The sequence below is a fragment of the Hakea prostrata genome, chromosome 8 (assembly GCF_041222555.1).
Source record: "Hakea prostrata isolate BN-2017 chromosome 8, UWA_Hpros_2, whole genome shotgun sequence".
Taxonomy (NCBI): Eukaryota; Viridiplantae; Streptophyta; class Magnoliopsida; order Proteales; family Proteaceae; genus Hakea; species Hakea prostrata.
The window spans coordinates 3,421,063-3,443,825 of NC_142607.1; the positions used below are offsets into that span (position 1 = coordinate 3,421,063).

General features: G+C 40.1%; 1 protein-coding gene across 1 annotated transcript; it reads right to left on the reverse strand.

The window, feature by feature from the left end:
* Positions 1–759: 759 nt before the first annotated feature.
* On the reverse strand, positions 760–22,759 carry LOC149006321 (plant/protein). Its single transcript, XM_089165248.1, has 7 exons — positions 22,467–22,759; positions 22,307–22,350; positions 21,545–21,602; positions 19,827–19,920; positions 19,292–19,376; positions 12,766–12,831; positions 760–1,762 (listed from the first exon to the last, which is right to left on the reverse strand). The coding sequence occupies exons 1-7, from the start codon at positions 22,570–22,572 to the stop codon at positions 1,649–1,651; spliced, it is 567 nt and encodes a 188-aa protein (XP_089021374.1). The 5' UTR covers positions 22,573–22,759; the 3' UTR covers positions 760–1,648.
* Positions 22,760–22,763: the final 4 nt, after the last annotated feature.

Consider the following 22,763-nt stretch of genomic DNA (forward strand, 5'->3'; position numbering starts at 1 on the left):
AACTAGATAAAGAAAGATGAGAGCTAGATTCAGACCTAACAAAGCTATATATTCGTACCCATCCTTTTGCATCAGACCAACTGGGTTTGCTTGGCTTGACTATTGTCTATTGGTTCACTCAACCATTGAGCCCTTATGTGTCCACATGACTGGTTCATTACCTGATTATTGCTTTCCCATCAGAAATTAAGCTAAGATAGTTTCTGATCTTAGGCATTTTGAATTTGGGAATTTGGTAGCTTTACCAGAATTGAGATATAACAGTTCAGCAAGACTGGATTGCTGGATATGTTACATCCCCAGTGACCTAAAAGAGGAGTTTTTTTTTTCAAAGACAAGCATATGGCTTCCTGGGTCTTCTCCTTTTTTTTTCAATCACTTGTTACTACATTTGGATTACTTGGTATAGAACCCCACCTCATCAAACCTGATCATAATCCACATAGCTTATCAGTGTTATCTCCTCCTTTGGCTCCTGATTGGACTATGATCTCTCTTTTATCTCAGATATTGCAGGTTATCAGTCAAAATCGGTATGGTGCAGGATGGGCATTTTGCTTCACCATGATGGTTGCTTTTTGATGCACTGGATGTATATGGATGTACTTGTTCAGGCGCAGGAAGTTGGCTTCACTAAAGGACTGAATCTGGGTTCCTCTAATTATGTAATTTGGACCACAGAAAAGACTTCTTAACTGCTTTACTAAATCTGCCGGTTCGTGGCCTTTTTTACATCACGTATATCTAATAATACAGCTGCTTTTTTCCTCCTCACATTACTCTCACCCTATACCCTTCTATGGGTGTTATGAATTATGTAGCCAATCTGGCTCGGCCATACAAGATCCCGTTGTACACCAAGAAGCTTTGTAATACTTTATCTATGGATGTTAATGTCTTTGCTTCTTGATGATGACTGTTATCATCAGCCGCTGCGTGAGAAGTTTCCATACCATACCAGGCATTCAGCAACACACCCACTTAAAAAACAAAAAAAAGTCTGACCTAACATGTCCAAAGCCTAAATATTCCCTATGCCAACATTGTGGGAAAAGAGATCAAGTGTCAACCAAATAGATGGAATTCAGTGTCTTTCTATTTTAACACCTCGCTGCACTATTCTCTGGTGACACAATGTTGAGGTACCCAAGGCTTAGAACTAAGAACCGAAGCACCTGAACACTTTCTCCGTTGAAATACCTTGTGAACAACCACATTCAGGCATAATAATGCAAAAAACTAGCTATGTATTTGTCATGTCAAAGCTCGAGAGCAGCAGGAGTGAATTTACTACATATTTCAGCTTAAGATCATATGAAACAAAACTCACAACCAGACTGGATGGACTTGGTATGCATTATGTAGATTGCACCACCCCCACTTTTTCCTTTCCAAGATCTTTCTACCAGATTCATTCTATAAAGCAGAGCAGGAAAAACTGCATGAGGATCCCCCCCAATGGAAATATGGGATGTGTGGAGTAGTATACTGTTAGAGTTCAATTGCACCATTCATCTATCCACAGACATAAATGGTTTCTTTCTATTCATGAAAACAAGAACATTGAAAATACATCCTTGTTTAGGTTGGGAGTATCAGACTAGAGGCAACAGGAAAAATAATGAAAAATACAGGGAAGCACACCAAGCTATGCTGTCTTTCCAGATGGTGATATCTTTCTCCGAATGATCTCTTGAATAATCTCAGGGTTCAAAATATCTGCACTGTTCTCAAAATTTGCATTCTCCATCTGCTGGCGCAACTGTACATAAAAATTCAGCCTTTTTAATATCACCCAACTGAATAGCAAAGCTAAAACTTCACAAGGTCAATCACACTGAATCAATCATAACACTGCTATTGAAAATTTTCGAAGAAATTAACATCTAAAATGCACATGCCCATTCATCTAGCCTTGGTAATAACTTAAAAACTAAACTAACAATTATAATCCCATCCATTCATCAACATCTGCAATAAAAATAACAAGGATTATGGATCACAGTACAAGAAATGAAGCATGTATAGCAATGGTGCTTATAAGAGGATGGCCCTTTCCTGTGAGCAGGTGGAGAATCTATATAAATAGGCTAGACAAGCAACCAAGAAATGGATTCTCATCCTCTACAATTCATTTGCCTGCAATTAATGTTTACAATTGTGATATACAGCAATTAATTATCTAACAGTCTAAAACCCAATTAGAAAATACCTCTAGTTATCCCCCAACTTCTCTCCAATTTCCTCAAGTTGGTTGCCACACCATCAGAGAAATTTCACCATAAAATGCACATGCCCATTAATCTAGGCTTGGTAATAACTTAAAAATTAAACTAACAATTATAATCACATCCATTCATCAACATCTGCCACAAAAATAATAAAGATTATGCATCATAGTACAAGAAATGATGCATGGTTAGCAATGGTGCTTATAAGAGGAAGGCCCTTCCTGGGAGCAGGTGGAAAGTCCATATAAATAGGCTAGACAAGCAATCGAGAAATGGATTCTCATCCTCTACACTTCATTTGCCTGCAATCCCCTGCAATTAATGTTTACGATTGTGACATACAGCTATTAATTATCTAATGGTCAAAATTAAAACCCAATTAGAAAATACCTCTAGTTATCCCCTAACTTCTCTCCAATTAGTTCACATCGGTTGCCACACTGTCAGAGAAATTTCCCACCATCACACTTTCTCTCTTTCCTCTTTCATCTACTTCTTCTACATCTTGTTCTTCAATCACATAGGGATCACTGATCTTCTACAATGGGAGAAATCTCAAGTACCTTCATGAATCTGAATCATCTACATGCCTTCAAGTGAGAACAATTCAATAGCAAGGCAGCTCTGGTGTTTGAGTTTTTATAATTTTTGGTTAGTCATTAAAAAATAGGTATGGGTTTGTACATAGCTTCGGCTTCTAAGATTTATTTTGCTTTTTTTATTTGTAATTTTTATGAATAACTAATTAAAATAAACAAGAGCAGCAAATAGAAGGAGGGGGAAAAAGGGAGGGGGGGGGAACAAACAAGGCGTCAGGGGGAAGCCCAGAATGAAGAGTTGAGACCCCAGGAACTAACAATTAACCTATTCCTGGGATTGTAAGAAATGGGGGGGGGGGGGGGGAAGAAAGAAGTCTAGAGGTAACATTAAAGCAGATGGCATTCCAAATCAATTCTAGAGACTAAGATTTGGAGGTCCATCTACTGAGATTGCGCTCCCGCCATAAGTGGTGGATGATGGCTCCAAAGACTAGTTTGCCAACTCGATCACAGATGGAAGAGCTAGAGAAATTCCTCAAGATCCAGGCCCACTCTTGAGCGAAGCCATGGGTACCTTGACCTAGGCCAAATGGTAGTAAGGGTTTCTCCCAGTGGGAACAAGAGAAGGGGCATGAGAAGAAAAGGTGCTTGGTATCCTCAGAACCGTTCCAATAAAGGATGCAGTTAGGGTTGAAGGGGATATGGCGGCTAATGAGGAAAGATTGGGTGGGGAGGCCAAGGTTGAGGGCTCTCCAAAGGGTAAGGGTGTGGCGAGGGATGTGGCCTTTGAACTAGACCAAGGGGGCCTAAGGGACAAGGGAGAGAGGGACCGGAGAAGGTTCCAAGCAAAGGAGGTGGTAAATGATTTTGAGGGAGATAGGGAGGGGAGCTAGATGATGGTATCACGGGCAGAGGTTAAGATGGGAGGGAGCGCATTCCATACTTGTGTGAGGTTGGGGTGGGGGAGGGGAGACCAAGAACCATTGGTGATAAACGAGGAGAGGGGGACAGACTTAGGGACACGAGTCTCATAGACGGTGTAGGGTCCAATGATTTTGAGGGGGTTCCAAGCAGAGGAGGTGGTAAATGATTTTGAGGGGGAGGGGGAGGGGAGCCAGATGATGGTATCACGGACGGAGGTTAGATGGGAGGGAACGCATTCCATACTTGTGAGGTTGGGGTGGGGGGAGGGGAGACCAAGAACCATTGGTGATAAAGGAGGAGAGGGGGACAAACTTAGTGATATGAGTTTCATAGATGGTGTAGGGGCCAAGAATAGTGAAGAGAATACCCATCGGATGCCAAGGGTCTAGCCAAAGGGAAGTAGATGATCTAGAGGAGATTTGGATAGAGATGGCAATAAGGGCACGTGGTCGAAGGAGCAAGAGCTTCCTCCAAATCCAAGACGGATTGGAAGGCATAGGAGCGGTCTAAAAGGAGTCCGATTTGATAATATACGAGTGAACCCAGGAGACCCAGATGAAATTATGCTTGAAGGCAATCTTCCAGATAAGTTTGAGGAGGCAAACCAAATTAACATCCAGGATACGAAAGATTCCAAGACCTCCTTCAGATTTAGGCCGGCAAACGGCAGTCTAGGAGATAGGATGAAGGAAATGGGAGGATCCTTGGCCTTTCTAGAGGAAAGCTCAGAAGAGAGACTCAATGGCATGGATAGTAGATTTGCGGAAAGAGAAGATGTCACTTCAGTAAACATAGGAGGATTGGAAAACAGAGTGGATGAGCACTACTCTTCCTGCAAAGGAGAGAAGCTTTCCTTTCCAAAGCTAGAGCTTTTTCCTAATATGGTCAAGCATTAAAAAGCAGTGGAGGATAGTAAGTCTACCAGGGATTAGGGGGAGCTCTAGGTAGACCACAGGAAATGATTTGAGTTTAAACCCGGAGAGCTGCAGGAGAGAGGTGCGGATAGAATTGGAGACTCCAGAGAAGAAGAGAGTGGATTTGTCAAGACTGACATGGAGACCGGAGAAGGATTCGAAGGTGGAGAGGGAGGAAAGAATGGAGGAGATAGAAGTGTGGTCAGCTTTGGAAGATTATGAGATCGTTCGCGAAAGCAAAACGGGTGAGCTTGAGGGACTTACACTTGGAGATAGGAGAGATAAACAACTGATTAGTTTTGGACTGGAGAAGGCGGGAGAGGACTTCGAGAGCCAAAGAGAATAGATAGGGGGAGAGAGGGTAGCCTTGGCGGATGTTGACCCGAGAGGAAAAGTATCCGGCCAGGGATCCATTATTAATGATAGAAAAGTGAGGGGTGCATGGTGGGAGCGAGATCTCGCCAATTCAAAAAACTGAGATCTCAGTCGAGATATACCAAATTTTTGGCGTAAACTCGGTGGCCCGGTCTTAGGGCCCTGGTTGGGCTTAAACTTGGCATTTAACCTATTTAAGGCCTTTTGAATACACTATTGGCCTTAGATTTGTGAGAAAATAATCCTAAGTATGTCTTCTAAGATGAACCTATGTGTAAAATTGAAATGCTGTAAAATGCAAGGTTAAACAACATGTAATATAGAGATATCAAGTAATTCAAGTTATCAACTATCAAGTATCAAATACTAGTAGATCAACATATATTTATACTACACTCACACACCCAATGTAGAACATTTTATTTGAAACAATTCAAATTTGGGGGGAAATCTTAACTTTGTTGAAGATCTAGTTGAAATAAGCTTGAATGATGATAATCTGATGTTGTAGATATGTTAAGGATGTGTAAAAGTTGAATCCCCAACAAATTCCGGCAAGTTTTGAGGGTTACAGCAATATGCCTCTCTCGAGCGAGATATGGGGTTTTAAAACCCCTTAAACCAGATGGTTCAACCAAAGATGGCGAGATCTCGTGGCGAGATCTCCCGTCTCTCAAATCTCGTCTCTCCTCTCGATCTCGTTATCCCAAAATAGCGAGATATCTTGCGAGATCTCCCACCATGAGGGGTGGAAATGCAGATCTCAATCCAATGAACAAAAGTAGGAAGGAAGCCCATGGCAGAGAGAACCTTACTGATGAAGTCCCAACAGACATAATTGAAGGCTTTATAAAGGTCCATTTTCAAAAGGGCAGCTGAGGAATGGGTTGCTTTATCGAACCCACGGACAATTTTCGCACAAAGGAGAATGTTGTTAGAGATACTGCAGCCATGGATGAAGGTAGATTGGGTTAGCGCTTACAAGCGAGGGCATGACTAGCTTATTCGCGAGGATTTTAGCGATGAATTTATAGATGACATTACAGAGGGAGATGGGGCAGAAATTGGGGAAGGAGGTGGCTCCGGGCTTTTTGAGGATAAGGTAGAGGAAAGTTTGGTTGATAGAGGATATGTCACGACCCCAGTTTTCACAGGCTTGGTGGGGCCCACATCATGTACATTCCACTAGGGCACGTGACTGCTCCTTTTCATTAACACCTCTTTATAATAAATAAAAACAAAATGCTAGACAAAACATTTTTCCGGGCTAAAGAATATATAGCTGCACAGTCCAGTTATACAAACATCAAACGTAACGAAAGGAATGTGAGATTACATCTTCAACTTTAAAGGCATTGACAGGTGGCAACATCTTGCCTTTATCATGAATCTAAGTACCTGTCAACATTTACAATAATGAGCTTTGCGGCCCAGTAAGCAATAAAGACAACCATGTAAGTAAGTCAGGCAATTCATTATGCATCAATTATCACATCAAAATCATATAACATCATACATTCCAAACTTTCCTTTCATTTTCCTTTTCCTTTATCCTTTTCCTGTTCCTTTTTCCTTTTCTTTTCCTTTTCCTTTTTCCTTTTTAATTAAACTAGACCCAAGCGCTACTGTAGAGAGAGCACCATCAGTCTAAACCACGCAAGTGGCATCAGTCTCAACCACACAAGTGGCATCAGTCTCTTGGCTCAAGGCCAGGTGTTCTCTACAGGAGGCCATCATCAGTCTAGTATATCTTTCCACTTTTCAGTCTCGCTTCATGCCCTCCCATTTGGGTACATAAGTACTAGGACTTACAGAAGCCATTACATTTTATTCCTTTCTTTATTTCTTTTATTTCCTTTCTTTTCTTTTCACTTTTCAGTCTTGCTTCATGCCCTCCCATTTGGGTACATAAGTACCAGGACTTACAGAAGCCGCTTCATGCCCTCCCATTTGGGTACATAAGTACCACGTCTTATAGAAGCCTTTAACATTTTTTCTTTTACTCTTTCTTATATTCACTTTCCAAAATTGCCTTACCATGCTCTGCATATTTCCATATACATTTTTCATTTCAATCATCATTCAATCTCATATGAGTAAAGCTGGACACAATTCCATACAATTCAATCATTTAAACATGAGAGCATGACATCATTCAATCTCCTCTGGACACAGTTCATGACATTCCATCATTTACATATGAAAGCATGATAATTTACATTTAACATGCATAAACATTCTTGCAAATTCATGAGTAGCAGTTCAAGCACACTATCCACATTCCATTTCAACCAATTCAATCTAGTCATTGAGCTGTCATCCAATTTCATGCATTTTGTTCAATACACAAAGGCATATATCGTACACTTTCCATAAATTGCATCACCGAATAAATAACGTAGACTTTATGTTACCATGTGCATGCTACATATCTATTAAAGAAAAACACCCACTTATCATACATAGGTTGGTCAATATTACTTACCTGGTCCGTGCGTGTCCTGACCTTGGTTCCATCATAATCCGCTCTCCTTACATCTCGATCGATCAACGGAAATTACGAAAACGCAGGGGCCAACAGGGAATTTTCCCCCTTTTTATATTATTTTCTCTCTCTCTCTCTCCTCCCCACGGTTTTCTTCTCTCTCCTTTCTTGTCTTCCTTTTCTGTCTCCACTCCCTCTCTCTCTCTCCTCTTCTCCCCACTCCTTCTCTCTCCTCTTCCTTTAATGGCTTCCCTCCACTTTCTCTATTTCTCTCATTTCTCTCCTCTCTCCTTTGCTTCCACTCCTTCTCTCTCCTCTTCTCCACGTTCTCCTCTAAGGCCTTTAATGGCTGCCCTTTATCTCTATTTCTCTCTATGCTTCACTTCACTTCCACTTCTTCTCTCTCCTCTAGCTCACTTTTCTTTCTCTCCTCTTGCACGTTCTGTCTCTCTCTCTCTCTCCTCCTCTCCTCTTAATTGCTTGGTGCTAATCTTTCTCTTATTCTGTCTTTTCTTTCTTCTTTATCCTCAGCTTCAAACTGTTTCTCTGCAATCTGATTTCTGCAAATCTCCAACCCTTCGCTTTTCTCTCCTTTCTTCTACTCTTATTCTCTTGCTTCTCCACTACGCAGCAAAAATCTTATCCATTTAACTCTCTTTAGTCGGTCCTCTTAAATATATATATATATATATATATATATATATATATATATATATATATATATATATATATATATATATATATATATATATATATATGACTAATGGGCTTGTGGGCCCGCTATAATATCTTTTGCAGGGCCCACTCTGAGGTGCTAATATCAGTACCTCTGGGTTCCAAAAATCATGCCGATCATTTCCTCGTTTTCGTTCCGTTCTAATTCCACTGTTGTGGGACCCACAAGTGATGTTTGACCTTGACCACAATGACACGTTCACCCACAATAATAAAATAATAATAGAAAAAGATGCGGGGCATTACAGGATAGTTGGGTGGGATTGAAGAAAAAGCTCCGGATAGTGCAGACAAGATCATCCACGATGAAGTCCCAGGAGGCCAGGAAGAAGCCCATATTGAATTCGTCAGGGCCAGGGGCACGATTGGCTTTATGGGATCAAATGGTAGAGAGAATCTCCTCAGTGGAGGGGATGGAGCGGAGAGAATTCAAGGAGGAGGAGGGCACACATTCGTTAAGAAGAGTGGAGGGGGGAGAGAAGGTCGGAAAAGAAGGAAACAACTTCAGCCCTGATACTGGGGGGATCAAAGACCCAAGATCCAGACCTAGTAAGAAGAAAAGGAATAGAGCTGAGGTTGAGACGACCTTTAAGGGATCTATGGAAGTAAGCAGTGTTGGCATCTCTAAGATCAAGCCACTTAATTCTAGCTTTTTGCTGAAGGAAACTCTCCTCTTGGGAGATGAGAGGGGAAAGATTCATAAAGAGGGATCTCTCCTCCTCAGCAAGGGAGGGGTCCAAGGGGTCAACTTGGAGGAGGTGATGGACTCGAGATAGGTTGGACCGGCAAGAGGAAACAAAAGAGGAGATATTTCCAAAGGTGGAGGAGTTCCAGGAACGGAGGGCAATCTTGGTGTTGCGGAGCTTATGAGCAAGAGCAACGAGAGGAAGGGAATTGCAGTGTACCGAAAGATTTCAGGCCTCAAGAACAGTGGGGAGAAAGGAGGGGCTGAAGGTCCACACTCCACATGTTAGAATTTGAAGGGCTTTGGCCTAGAGGGAGGAAGGTCTAGGAAGTGGAGGATGCAAAGGGAGTGATCCAAGAGGCTAGAGGGGGAGAAGTGGACATGGAAAGCGGGGAAAGAGGTGAGCCAAGATTCATTCACTAAGAACCTTTCAAGTTTGGAGGCAATACGGGCTACGCCAATCCTGCCGTTCTGCCAAGTAAGAAGATGGTCGGACCAATGGAGATCGAAAAGACCAATGTCCTTAAATCATAAGTTGAATGCATCAACAGCTAGAGGGTCCGGCATACGGCCTCTAACATGTTCGTGCGATAAACAATCAATATTGAAATCACCACCAATACCACAAGAATGCCTCCTATAGAGGAAGCAATGGAATAGAGGTCATCCCAAAGTGGGGAGTAGTCGGAGGATCAGTTGAAGCCATAGATGATGGTAAGGAAGGTGTAAGAACCCAAAGGGATGAGCATAGGTGGAGATGCATGAATTGAGTGGGGGAAGAGATTAGAGAAGTTTGAAATTTTGTTGGGTCCCAAAGAATCCAGATTCGACCATTAGGAGAAAGATTTGAGTTGGAGAGGAAAGACCAAGTGGGAACAATCGATAGGGAATTTGATGAGCATTATCACTATGGACATAGGTTTCAAGAAGGGCACTGAATAAGGCTTTCGATTCACGAATGGCATTTTTAACATCAGCTTGTTTAGCCAGGTAGTTTAGACCCCTAACATTCCAAGGGTAGCAGTATAAGAGGGAGGGATTGCCAACTGGTCTTGGTCAATGGGGGGGGGGGAGGGAGAGGTAATTCTCACACAAGGGGAATGCAAGGGAGAAGGCGTTTCAAAGACATTGGGGTCAATGGTGGATCCAGAACTAGGGGATGGAGGTGCAGCCGGATGGGTCAAAAAGGGAATTTTTTGGATGGGTTCACAAGGGTTGGGGGTTGGTTGGGCCAAAGGAGAGTGCTCAATTGGACTTAAGGAGGGGCGGTCAAATGGGCTTAAGGTGGACTGGTGATGTGGGCAGAGAGAGAAAGGCGCAAGAGGCCCATGGAGTCGCGAGGGTTTAACGTGGCCTAAAATTGGATGAGGAACAATGGTTTATAAAATGAGGGTTAAAAGGGGGGCCTACCAAATGGTTAACGTGATTTGCAAGATTTAAGGTTAAAGGGTTGCTTTTGGTTTGCAGAGTCGAAGGGCAGGGTTTCGGTGAACTCGAGGCCGATGGTGGGTAGCTTGAAATTGAAAGTAGCAGGTGGGAGCTGGTCGAGGTGTCAGGGGCGATAGCAAGAGAAAGGACAGTTACCTGGTACGCTCGGGAGCCAAAGATCTAAGGATGAAGGATATGCTACGGCTAGGAGGCGTCATTGGCGTTTTCGAGACCATCGGGACCTGTGGGGAGAGCCACGATTAAAGGAGAGTCAGAAGAGGCAACATTAGTCAGCTGAATTTCAATGGCGATGGAGTATTGTACCGTTAGAGATGCAGAGTCGTCAGAGATCCTGTTCTTTTTCTTCCTTCTAGTTCTCCGGTAGGCTTTGGAGGTTGGAGAGAGCACCGGAGCTGCCGCGGTAGCAACATCGATAGAAATTTGTTCGAGTTTGTCGAGAATGGAAGCCAGTGGGGCGATGGCGAGAGTTTCTACCATTTTGTCTTCAATAAGAGGCATCAGTTGGGCATCAGTAGAAGACAATGGAGAGGATGAAGCCAGTGGAGTTGGCAAAATCCCAACAACGGTGGAAGTGAACAAGCTTGAGTTGTAGGCGGAGGATTCGTGGCCAAAAGTTGAGCAGACGTCACACCTTTTTGGAATCCAGTTGTAGGCAATTAGTTGATTGTAAAGGAGACCATTGTCGTCAGTGATGGTGATGGATGGAGGTAAAGGCTTTGCTGCAAGCACTTCTACACAAATTCGAGCATAGGGGAGTCACTCCAAATTTAAGGTCTTTCTATCTGAGCGAAGGGGGAGACCAATGGCAGAGCCAATGCGACTCAGACATTCCTGATTCTAGAAATCCAAGGGGAGACCAGGGAGATTCACCCACAGGGGAAGGGAACCGAAGTCTATCCTGTGCAGAGGCATAGAGAACTCCCAGGACCTGATGAAGATGGGAGATTTTCCAACGAACCAAGGAGAGCTTTCCAGGGCTTTGGATTTGCAAGAGGGTGAAGCGAACTTGAAGAGCAGAATATTTGTGTCGATAATGAAGGTTTCCATTGAGCAAAGAGTTCCATTGCTTAGAAAGGGAGGCATTGACAATTCCAAGTGGCGGACAAGGCCCAAGCAATTGGCCGAGGATGGCAATTTCCAATGTTGAATGCTAGCGGCAGTGGCGTTAGAGGGGACTGGACCAGGGGGTAGATTTAGAGGATGGAGGTATGGAAGTGAGGTTGTAGTCGGCGACAAAGATGACGGGGATGAGGAGAAGAGAGAGTTCCAGGCTTTTGGTGGAGGGGGTGGTCACAGGAGGTGGCAACGGGCGGAGGGGAGGGGGTGAGGGAGGGAAACATTAGAGGACATGGTATCACCTGACAAACATCTTATTTTGATGCAGATCATCCATGAACTGACTCACAGTACTAGCTGCAGCAGCAATGTTAGGTCTGTATAAGATAGGCAGATTAGCTTTACCATCAGTCACTAAAAGACCTTGCAGGTTTCTGTGATCATGAAGCTGTGAGCATCTTCAATTCAATAACCAAACATGGCTTCTTCTTTTTGACTCATTTTGCTATAGTTTTTCCTTGGAGTGGATCACTTCTGAGCTTTCTTATCGCTTTCACTACTTAAAAGACCTTGCAGGTTTCTGTGATCATGAAGCTGTGAGCTTCTTCAATTCAATAACCAAACATGGCTTCTTCTTTTCAACTCATTTTGCTATGGTTTTTCTTTAAGAGTGGATTGGTGTCTAAAGGCAAGGAAACAGGAGAGAAGGTAAAGGAGAAATTGTAGGAGAGGAGAGAGGAATTTGGAAAAATAGTAGGAGCATAAGAGTTACTTCCTAACTGGGTTTTATTACTCTGTTGGATAATCAATTGCCATGTCTCACAATTTTAACACTAATTGCAGGGAATTATAGGAAAATCAACTGTAGAGACTATAGGATGAAATCCCAGAAACTAAGCACCCTTTCCTCCTCTCCTCCCCAACCCACAAATAAATAAATTACTAATGAAACTTCAATTGGGAGTAAGTGAGTAACTACACTTAAACAGGGCGTTCCAGAATTTGTGTATTATTCATCAACAGGCCCTTGGTGATTGGGTGCCTAAAGGAGCCAGCCTTCACAAAAAGAATGAGAGCATAATGTCCAGCTCCTGCAGGGAGGATATCAAATATAACAAGTTTCTCTCATTCTGAACCAACAAATATGAAACAGCTCTTGCTCAGTCAATCCAGTTCTCACAACAAATCAAAGCTACAGTTATTGATCTCTCATAGCTTCTCCATTTTTTGGCCACAGGTGGTGAAAATGGATTTTCAAGACTCACAGACCTCACCAACTTTGCGAGCTGGTATCATAAAAGATTATATCATCAACTATAATAGCTCACTGAATTTAACAGAAACACAAGTAAATTAATCTGACTGTCATTACCATCTCAAGGATAGCAGATTGGTCCTCCTTGTTAAATTTGCGCATGTGCTTTAGCATCTCAAGTTGCTGCAAATAGAAAAAGTCAAAATTAAAAAATTAAAAAAATTATAATTATTGTTGTCCCCTTGTACTTTGATTTTATTACTACTTTATCCCCTGTACTTTTTTAAATTGCTAATCCAACTTTAACTTTGTCTACAATTACTAATGCCCCCCTACCGTTAAGCTCCGTTAGTTTACTGATGATGTGGCATCTATATATATTTTTTAATCCAAAAAATAACCCTGCAATTATCTTTTTACTTATTTACTCTTTTGTCAAGTTATAATACTACCCTTAATTAACTATAGGAAAATATTTAATACTGCCCTTAATTAACTATGGGAAAAACTAACTTTTATTTTTTAAAAAGAAACCACCGAATAAAGGAAAGATGTGATTTTTCTTCTCTAAAAAGAAATCATTAAATAAAGGAAAAATGTAATTAAATAAAAATTAAAATAGAAACTAAAATATTAAGAAATATCAAATTTAATTCAAAGTTGAAAATTGAAAATCACCTAATATATGCTGACGAATTTCCTATCAATTAGCATCTTATATGCTAATTTGTTTGTAAAACTTTCATCATTGTGATTATGAAAATTTTAGTGGAATGTGAGAGTTTCAACAACCATAAGTATGTAGTCCCACCAAATCCAAAACTAATTCTAAAATATAAGATTTTAAGGATATAATTGACATTTAATATAGTTTCTATAAATGAGGGTAATGCCATTTGACTTCTTAATTTTAATGAAGGGTGTTGAAGCATACATAAATTAGGAGTTTTATTGTTCACGTTACTGTTCACGTGAACAGTATTTTGCTGTTGTTTTGATTATATTTTCTATTTCTAATGTGGGAATCTTGCTACATAAGTTTTGAGAGTTTTTTAGAAAGCATAGTTTCTATTTTGGTGGTAGTTTCTATTTTCAGAATTTTCTATTTAGAAGTTAGGAAGTTACTAAAGCTGTAATATTTTGTTTCCTTCTTCTAGAGGACAATTACTTGTCTCTTAAGTTGTATTAGATTCATTAGAAGCTATAAATAAAAGTGCTCTGTGATTCTAGACTCTTTAGCTAAGAATCACAGGTCTTTTCTACTGGTTCTTCATCTCTCTTCTCTTCTTCTTCTTCTCTCTTTTCTCTGTTCAAGTTCAACTGCTATTTTGATTGTTTAAAGCTTGTTTTCTAACATGGCATCAGAGCTTTTTTGAATCAAAATAGTGTTGTTCTCAATATTCTCTTCTGGAAAAAAAAAAAAAAAAATTCTTCTGTTTCCTTGGTGTGCAGCCACCTAATGCTGTATATTATGGACTGTTAGATCAGATATTCATGTGAACTGATCTTCTCTACCTATTACCTTACTCTTACACGTTTCAGAACTTGAATACCTTTGTTACCTCTTTTTTTCCTCCTATTCTGTCCTAAGGTTGCAGAATTTTTTTTGTGTTCTTTCAACTTCAAGTTTTGGAAAACTTATTTGAGTGATATCTACCTCAGTTTAATGTCTTCACTTACACGTGACTCAATCATGAGTACGGCTGAATCAAAAGGATCTTAAGGAGATCATGTAAACGTTCAAATTACATCTATCAAGCTCAAAGGTAGTTCTAATTAATTGTTGTGGTCACAAGCGGTTCAGGTGTACATACTTGCAAAAGGTAAGCTTAAGTTCATTGAGGATGAACCTCCTGCTGAGATTGACAAATCTTATTTTAGTTGGATCCAAGATGATGCAATCATCAAAATTTGGATGTGGAATAGTATGGGACCGGATATTGCAGCGAATGTTATGTTCCATAAAACTGCAAAGGGAATATGGGATGATTTGCAAGAGACTTATTCCCAAGCTAAAAATATGACTTGGATTTTTAGTATTTATGAAAAGCTATTTCAATTTCAGCAAGCTGACAAGTCTCTGTAGGATTATTACAACTCCTTTAAAGGCATGATGGAGGAGTTGAACGTCTTTCAACCTCTCACCACTGATATAGAGAAGCTTAAGGCCCAACGGAATGAATTTTTTGTGTCCAAGTTTCTTGCAGGATTGAACCCTGAACTGAAATCTGTCAAAGGACATCTTCTTGCTGGTGAGCATGTCCCTAATCTTAGTGAAGCATATTCTAGACTTCAACGTATTGCCTTGCCTGAAGGGAGTTCTCCAAAAAAAAGTTCTAAAGGAGAAAATTCAGCCTTCACTACCTCTTATGGAAGGGGACGTGGTCGTGATTCAGGGGGAGTTAGTAGGTCTTCTGGAGGTCGTGGTGTTCAACTGTCTGATAAGACATCCCGACTTTGTACTCATTGCGGCAAAACAGGGCACTTAGTGGAGGCTTGTTGGGCCAAACATGGAAAACCAGAGTGGGCCAAGCACCTTGCCAATCATGCCATTTCTGATGGTGGTACTGATATTGTAGCAAACAACGATAGTGGTTCTGGATCTTCTTCAGGGGACTTGTCTAAGACTCTAAGAGATGATGTAAGCCAAATCCTTCGCCGATTGCAAAATATTGAAATTGGCGCTTCCACATCCACTAGTACTTCTGCTGCCACACTTTCTCATGCAGGTAACACAACACTTCTCACTTCTACTCCCACCCCTTGGATCATCGATTCAAGGGCCTCTTCCCATATGACTGGTAAGTCATCACTTTTTAACTCTTTTTCTAAATCTACCACTAAAAATTCTGTTGTCATAGCTAATGGGACTTCCACACCTATTCTAGGCTCTGGAAGTGTTTCTCCTACACCGTCTCTTACTTTATCATCCGTACTTCATGTTGCTAACTTTCCTTTTAACTTATTATCTGTTAGTCAATTAACTAAAGCAAGAACTGCTTCTCCGTGACTTCTACTCCCACTTATTGTGTTTTCCAGGACCTTCACACGAGGAAAACGATTGGTGGAGGGTGTGAAAGGAACGGACTCTACTGTCTGGACTATGCTACACTTATTGCGGCTCTTTCTGATGATTGTGTAGATGCTCTTCAGTGGCACTGTCGTTTAGGCCATCTATCTTTACCTAGATTAAAAATTTTATTTCCTTTAAATCAGTGTCTAGATTAAATTGTGAAGCGTGTGAGTTAGGGAAGCATCATCGTGCCACCTATCCTCCATGCTCTATCTCTCGTAGTGAGTCCTTATTTTCTCTTGTTCATTCCGATAATTTGGGCCTTTGTAGAATTAGTAATAGGCATGGTTTTCGATATTTTGTTACTTTTGTGGACGATTTCTCCCGTCTTACATGGTTGTATTTTTTAAAGGATCGGACAGAGTTCTTAACTACATTTAAAATTTTTATTCATGAAATTCGGACTCAATTTTCTCTTCCTATTAAAATTTTTCGGTCTGATAATGCTTTAGAATATGTGCAACATGATATATCTAACTTGAGTGATTCTCTTGGAATGATTCATCAAACCAGTTGTTCATTCACTCCCCCAACAAAATGGAGTGGCTGAAAGCAAAAATCGTCACCTCTTGGAGGTTGCACGTGCTATTTTGATTCAGATGAATGTTCCAAAGAGTTACTGGTGTGATGCAATTTTGACTGCTGGTCATTTAATTAACCGCATGCATATGCCTTTGCTTTCTGAAAAATCTCCTTTTTCAATTGTTTTTCCCAATAGAGAACCGTTTTCAGTTCCACCCAAAATTTTTGGTTGTGTGTGTTTTGTTCATATACCACATCCTTTGGATAAACTTTCCCTCCGTTCTATTAAGTGTATTTTTCTTGGGTACTCACACACTCAAAAAGGTTTTCGCTGTTATGATATGGTTCTTCGCAAACAATTTACAAGTGTGGATGTGACCTTTTTTGAAGACACTCCTTATTATCTAAGTCAATTTATGTCTGTTGAAAATGTTTTGGATGATACTCCTCCTATTCCCTCTTTAGTTCCTTCCACTAGCAATGTTCCTCTACAGGTTTATCAGCGAAGACATAAGTTGCCAGAACATATTGTGGATAGTAGAGTTTCTCCTAACAATATTAGCGGCTTTCCTTTAGTGGAGCCTGAAGCTGGCCCTACGGATGTTCCTTCTTCATCCTCTCCACCGGCGGATTCTTCTAGTGGAGATCCAACTCTGCCTTCAGATGACTTACCAATTGCTTTAAGGAAAGGTACTCGTACTTGCACTTTACACTCTAACATTGTTTATCTTGTTTCCAATTTTGTTTCTACCTCTCATCTCCCTCCTAGCTTTCGTTGCCTTGCTTTGTCTATGTCTGCCGTTCATATTCCAACCCATCGTACCGAAGCTCTTAAAATTCCTGGCTGGAAAGCCGCTATGGATGTGGAAATGGATGCTTTACATTCTCGTCATACATGGTCTTTAGTCAACTTGCCTCTTGGGAAAGATGTGGTCCGCTGTCGGTGGGTGTATACAATTAAGTACCATTCTGACGGTACGGTTAAAAGGCTTAAGGCCCGCTTGGTGGTTAAGGGCTATACACAAACATATGGTGTAGATTATTTTGAGACTTTTTCTCCTGTGACAAGACTTAATTTTGTCCGTGTCTTGATATCTTTGGCTGTGAATTATGATTGCACTCTTTTTCAACTTGACATAAAAAATGCATTATTATATGGTGATCTTCATGAAGAAGTTTACATGGAGCAACCTCCATGGTATGTTGCTCAGGGGGAGGACAGTGTTCGTGTTTGCAGGCTTCATAAAGCGATTTATGGACTCAAACAGTCTCCACGGGCTTGGTTTGAGAAATTTAGCAAGACTGTGGAGTCTTTTGGTTTTGTACAGTGTTATTCTGATCACTCTATGTTTGTTAGACGGCAGGGTGATTGTGTTGTCATTATGGCAGTTTATGTTGATGATATTGTCCTTTCAGGCAATGATGTTGATGCAATCCATACAGTTAAGGCACACTTACAAAAATCTTTCCAAACCAAAGATTTAGGTGATCTACAATATTTCTTGGGAATTGAAGTGATCCGCAGTAAAAAAGGAGTAAGTTTGTCACAAAGAAAGTATGTGTTAGATCTTTTGACTGAGACTGGCATGCTTGCTTCTAAACCTAGCGACATTCCCATGGATCCTCAGTTGAAGTTAGGACGTGATGATGGTGATTTGTTAGATGATGTCCATCGTTATAGGAGTCTTATTGGGAAACTTATTTATCTTACTGTTACTCGTCCTGATATTTCTTATTATGTTGGTGTGTTAAGTCAATTTATGCAGTCTCCTAGGAAGGCTCATTGGGATGCAGCGATGAGAGTGCTTCGGTACCTCAAGAGTGCACCCGGAGAAGGGCTCATCTATCGACCAAATCGGAGTATGGACTTGGTTGCCTTTTCTGATGCAGATTGGGTTGGATCCGTCATTGATCGCCGGTCAACCACAGGTTATTGTACTTTTCTTGGTGGAAATCTTGTGTCTTGGAAGAGTAAGAAACAATCCACCATTGCTCGATCTAGTGTTGAAGCTGAGTATAGGGCTATGGCCCACACCACTGCTGAATTGATGTGGCTTCGTTCATTGTTAGAGGAAATAGGATTTCCAGTTTCTGCCCCTATGAAAATGTTTTGTGATAATCAAGCAGCCACTTACATTGCTAGTAAAATCCAATGTTCCATGAGAGAACGAAGCATATAGAGGTAGATTGTCACTTTGTGCGTGATGCAGTGAAGAAGAAGCTTATAACAACTCCTTTTGTGAGCTCTACTGACCAACTAGCTGATTTGTTCACCAAAGCTCTGTTCAGACCAAGTTTTCAGTCTATCTGTTGCAAGCTGGGCATGGGATTTGTATGCTCCAGCTTGAGGGGGAGTGTTGAAGTATACATAAATTAGGAGTTTTATTGTTCACGTTACTGTTCACGTGAATAGTATTTTGCTGTTGTTTTGATTCTATTTTCTATTTCTAATGTGGGAATCTTGCTACATAAGTTTTGAGAGTTTTTTAAAAAGCATAGTTTCTATTTTGGTGGTAGTTTCTATTTTCAGAATTTTCTATTTAGAAGTTAGGAAGTTACTAAAGCTGTAATATTTTGTTTCCTTCTTCTAAAGGACAATTACTTGTCTCTCAAGTTGTATTAGATTCATTAAAAGCTATAAATAAAAGTGCTCTGTGATTCCTAGACTCTTTAGCTAAGAATCACAGGTCTTTTCTACTGGTTCTTCATCTCTCTTCTCTTTTTCTTCTTCTCTCTTTTCTCTGTTCAAGTTCAACTGCTAGTTTGATTGTTTAAAGCTTGTTTTCTAACAAAGGGCAAAATAGACATTTCATATTTGATGTTAACAGCCACTTAACACCGCTAGAAGTGAGGGGGGCAATAGTAATTTCATAAAGAATGAGGTTTGATTAGTAATAAAATCAAAGTATAAGGGGGCAATAGTCCCTAAAAAAAATTAAATAAATAAGAAGAAGAAGAAGAAAAGAAACAAAAAGAGAGTATTATTTTGAAATCTAACATATGCATTATACCACAATAATTCCAGAATCCATAATAAGTGACACATACTTCTTCTTGCAGCTTGTGTTGAAAATGCATCTTTTCTGCAAATTCATCAGGCTCGAGCTCAGCTTCATCACAGGCCATCTCTTCTCTAGCATGTCAATATTATCAAATATCAATCAGGATTTCTATACAGTATGCTGCATTTCTGCAACTACACAGCATTTCATGGCTCTGAGATACTCAAAACAGAACTCCTTATACAAAACCACTTCCCCTATGGGGAATAATTGGAAACAACATTATATTGTAAAATTAAGATTCTCTTTCCATAAAATTTGTCAGGAATTTGCTAGGTAAAAGCACCAACAAGAGGCCAAGTGACATCAAGCTTAATTTTTCTAAATCTGTAACACAACTGAAGCATCTCACTCGTGAGTTAAATTTTCCCCAATCATCGCATACACATGTAAGCAACAGTACAGAACAGAATCCATAAAACCGGATCATAAAAAAAAATAACAGTACAGAACAGACATACACACGCGCAAGCACACACAAAAAGAAAAAAAGAAAAAAAAGAGGATATGTGATAGCTTACTTTGCAACAAATCCATAAAACCGGATCATCAAGTCTTGGTCATTTTCATAAATCATATTCACTTTACCCAAGCAAGCAATGCCAAATCTTGGATCTGTAAGAAAACAACAACCAGAAGGTGAACGAACGGAGAGAAAAATTCAGAAACATTCACACTTTTCATGACATGCATTATCCTCATAGATACGACTGCTTAATATCAATGGCAATTTTAAAATTCGAACCATTTCATATATTTGACCATTAGCTTATAATTCCAACAGATGAATAAAGCTGGCCTGCTCAGCTAAAACTAGAACATATAGCTAACAAATGCCCCTTAATCCAAACTTCCAGGATTTAGTTTGAAGAATGATTCTTGACCCTGCAGTCTGCACATAAGCTGATAATTATAAGATGAAGTGACCGTAGGCTAGTAGTAGTTTGATGAAGAGGTGGGCAGATGAATAGTCCAAACCAATTCATTCTGAGGCCAAGGGAGGAACAACAACTACTGCTTACAATTACACAGGGAACAGTGTCAAGATGGATCAAAATTTTAATATTGCTAATGTAATAGAAAACAAGGATAAGACACCAACCCCAAAATTTTGATGCTGCTAATGTAATAGAAAAACAAGGATCATACACCACATATATGTTATAGGCACAATCCAGAACAGGAACAACACCAATCTAGCTTAATTTTCTTATTGATCATGCATATTGGCAGTGAACAGACAGTTTTAGTAGTTCAAAATATCTATCTTTGTTTTGAACCACAAGATATATAGTCCAAAATATGACTAAAGAACAGAAGGTAACAATCAACCAATAGAGTCAACTTAGAGCTACCAATTGATTATAGTGACTCAAGTCTCATCCACCAAGATCAACATACACAAGAGAAGGTTAAGGATTTTCTTGCTGAAACCCCTCAAGGTGTCAAATAATTTGTAACCTCAACTTTCTGCCCTTTTAATATGAAATATATTAGTTTCTGATGAGGGTAATAGTGTCAATCTCATATATTTTCTGAAAACCCTTTTATACTCCTATTATAAGAAACCCTGGGCATCTGAGTAGGGGCAAGAAGGTGCCAAGTTCTAAAGAAACCTTAGAGGTGTCATTCAAATGCTCCCCCACTCCCATATACTCACACACACACACACATGGTTTCCAAATACATAATACACGTTCCTTGTCTCCTAATACATAATTTAACTCTCTCAAAATGGGACAAAATCTACTATCTACTTTCCTATGGAATTATCAGGTACTTGAATATCAGCAAGTCCAAGGATTCAAACTCAAATCAACCATTTTATTCCTTCATATACTTGGTGCCATGGTTGGCTGACCATAGTTGTAGCCTGAGGTCAAGGTATTGAAATAGCCTCTCAGAAAAATTGCTAGAGGAAGCCTCAAGCACCAGGTTAATCCATTTATCTAATCAGAGTTCCTTATAACATAACTGGGGTTTTTGTTCAACTTGGACCCCCTGTAATTCAATTGGAGTCAAGTCCTTTTACAACCCCCAGCTAGTTTGGCATAGTACATGTTCCAACCTGCCTTCACTTTTCCATTTAATCATATAGTGTTGCCAGTGGTAGGCCCTTCATTGGTCTCAACCCCCAGAACATCAAATTCTATTCGAGAATAAATAACAGGATAGAGGATTGATAAAGGAGTAAATGTCTACTTCAATTCAATAATTTAAATCAGTAGGATGTACATACCAACTCCCATTTCCAAAAGTATTTCTTCTTGGATTGCAGTGGTCACAGCAACAGCTTCCTGCTTGATTTACATTCAAACTGTTTCAGTGTGAAATGAGGACAACAAATAGTTCTCCTTGACCAGACAAGTAATCCCAAGTTACAGGAAAATAAAAATGAAGTTTTTTGCAAAGCCAGACTATGATACTGTGGAATAATGCATGTATTCAAACATTTTAAGTACTAATGCACAATTAGCATCTTGTTCTTCTTTCTTGTTATCATTCTTGAGCATTTTGAGGTCTCCTGATATTCATCACACTATAAACTTTCTCATGAATCCCACATTTCTATTTTCAAAATAACCACAAGCGATTCAAATGTTTTAGAAGAGAAATTCCACCATTTCGTTTTTTGTCACTAATAATGAATATAGCTTGGAAGTTGCATCGACGTCTTTTCACTTGACTAACTGAATTTTAAAAAGAGCCATACACCACCAAGTAATTGTTTTCAACCTTTCCCTGCTTTGCATCTCTAATCATTTCCTTTCACCGTCAACGCTAACTACCATTACATACCGGCGTCAAGCACCTCCAGCTTGCTTACATTCATTTCGGCGAATATACTAACAAAAACAAGCTAAAGTTTTGTAAGTCTAATAATTGGATCATTCAGACATGAATTGCAGTTCCATTTATCTCAATTAAATCACCAGAATCAAGTATAATCCGTACAGAGAAACAATTTAAGAGAACACGATGAAATAGGATGAAAATTAACCTGCTTATCCTTCTTCACAGCGTCAGCTATCCGTTTCTTCACGTCTGGAGAGTCAAAGATGGTCGTTCAAAACATTGAAATGAAAGAAAACGAAAAAGAACGGAAATAGTGAAATGATAGTCTTCTAGAGTAGAGGAGGAGAATGGGGAAAGGAAATAACCTGGAAGGGAGGTAAGGACGAAGAAGCGGTTGAAGAGGTAAAGCAACTGTTCTCTCGATAGCATTCCCGAAGTCTGAAGCACTTCGACACCCGCAGAAGCGGACATTGTGGATAGAAGCTGGTGATTACTTTCCGGCGACTCCACAATCTAGGCTCGTCACGCGATTCCGTGATCGAAGTTCAATACTGAAACGCTTCACGATGCGGAATCTCCGGCGGTTACTATAAACCAGTTGCCATTCTTCTCTTTTATTTTATCCAAAAGAAGTCATTTGAGTCTCGACCGATCCCCTCTCG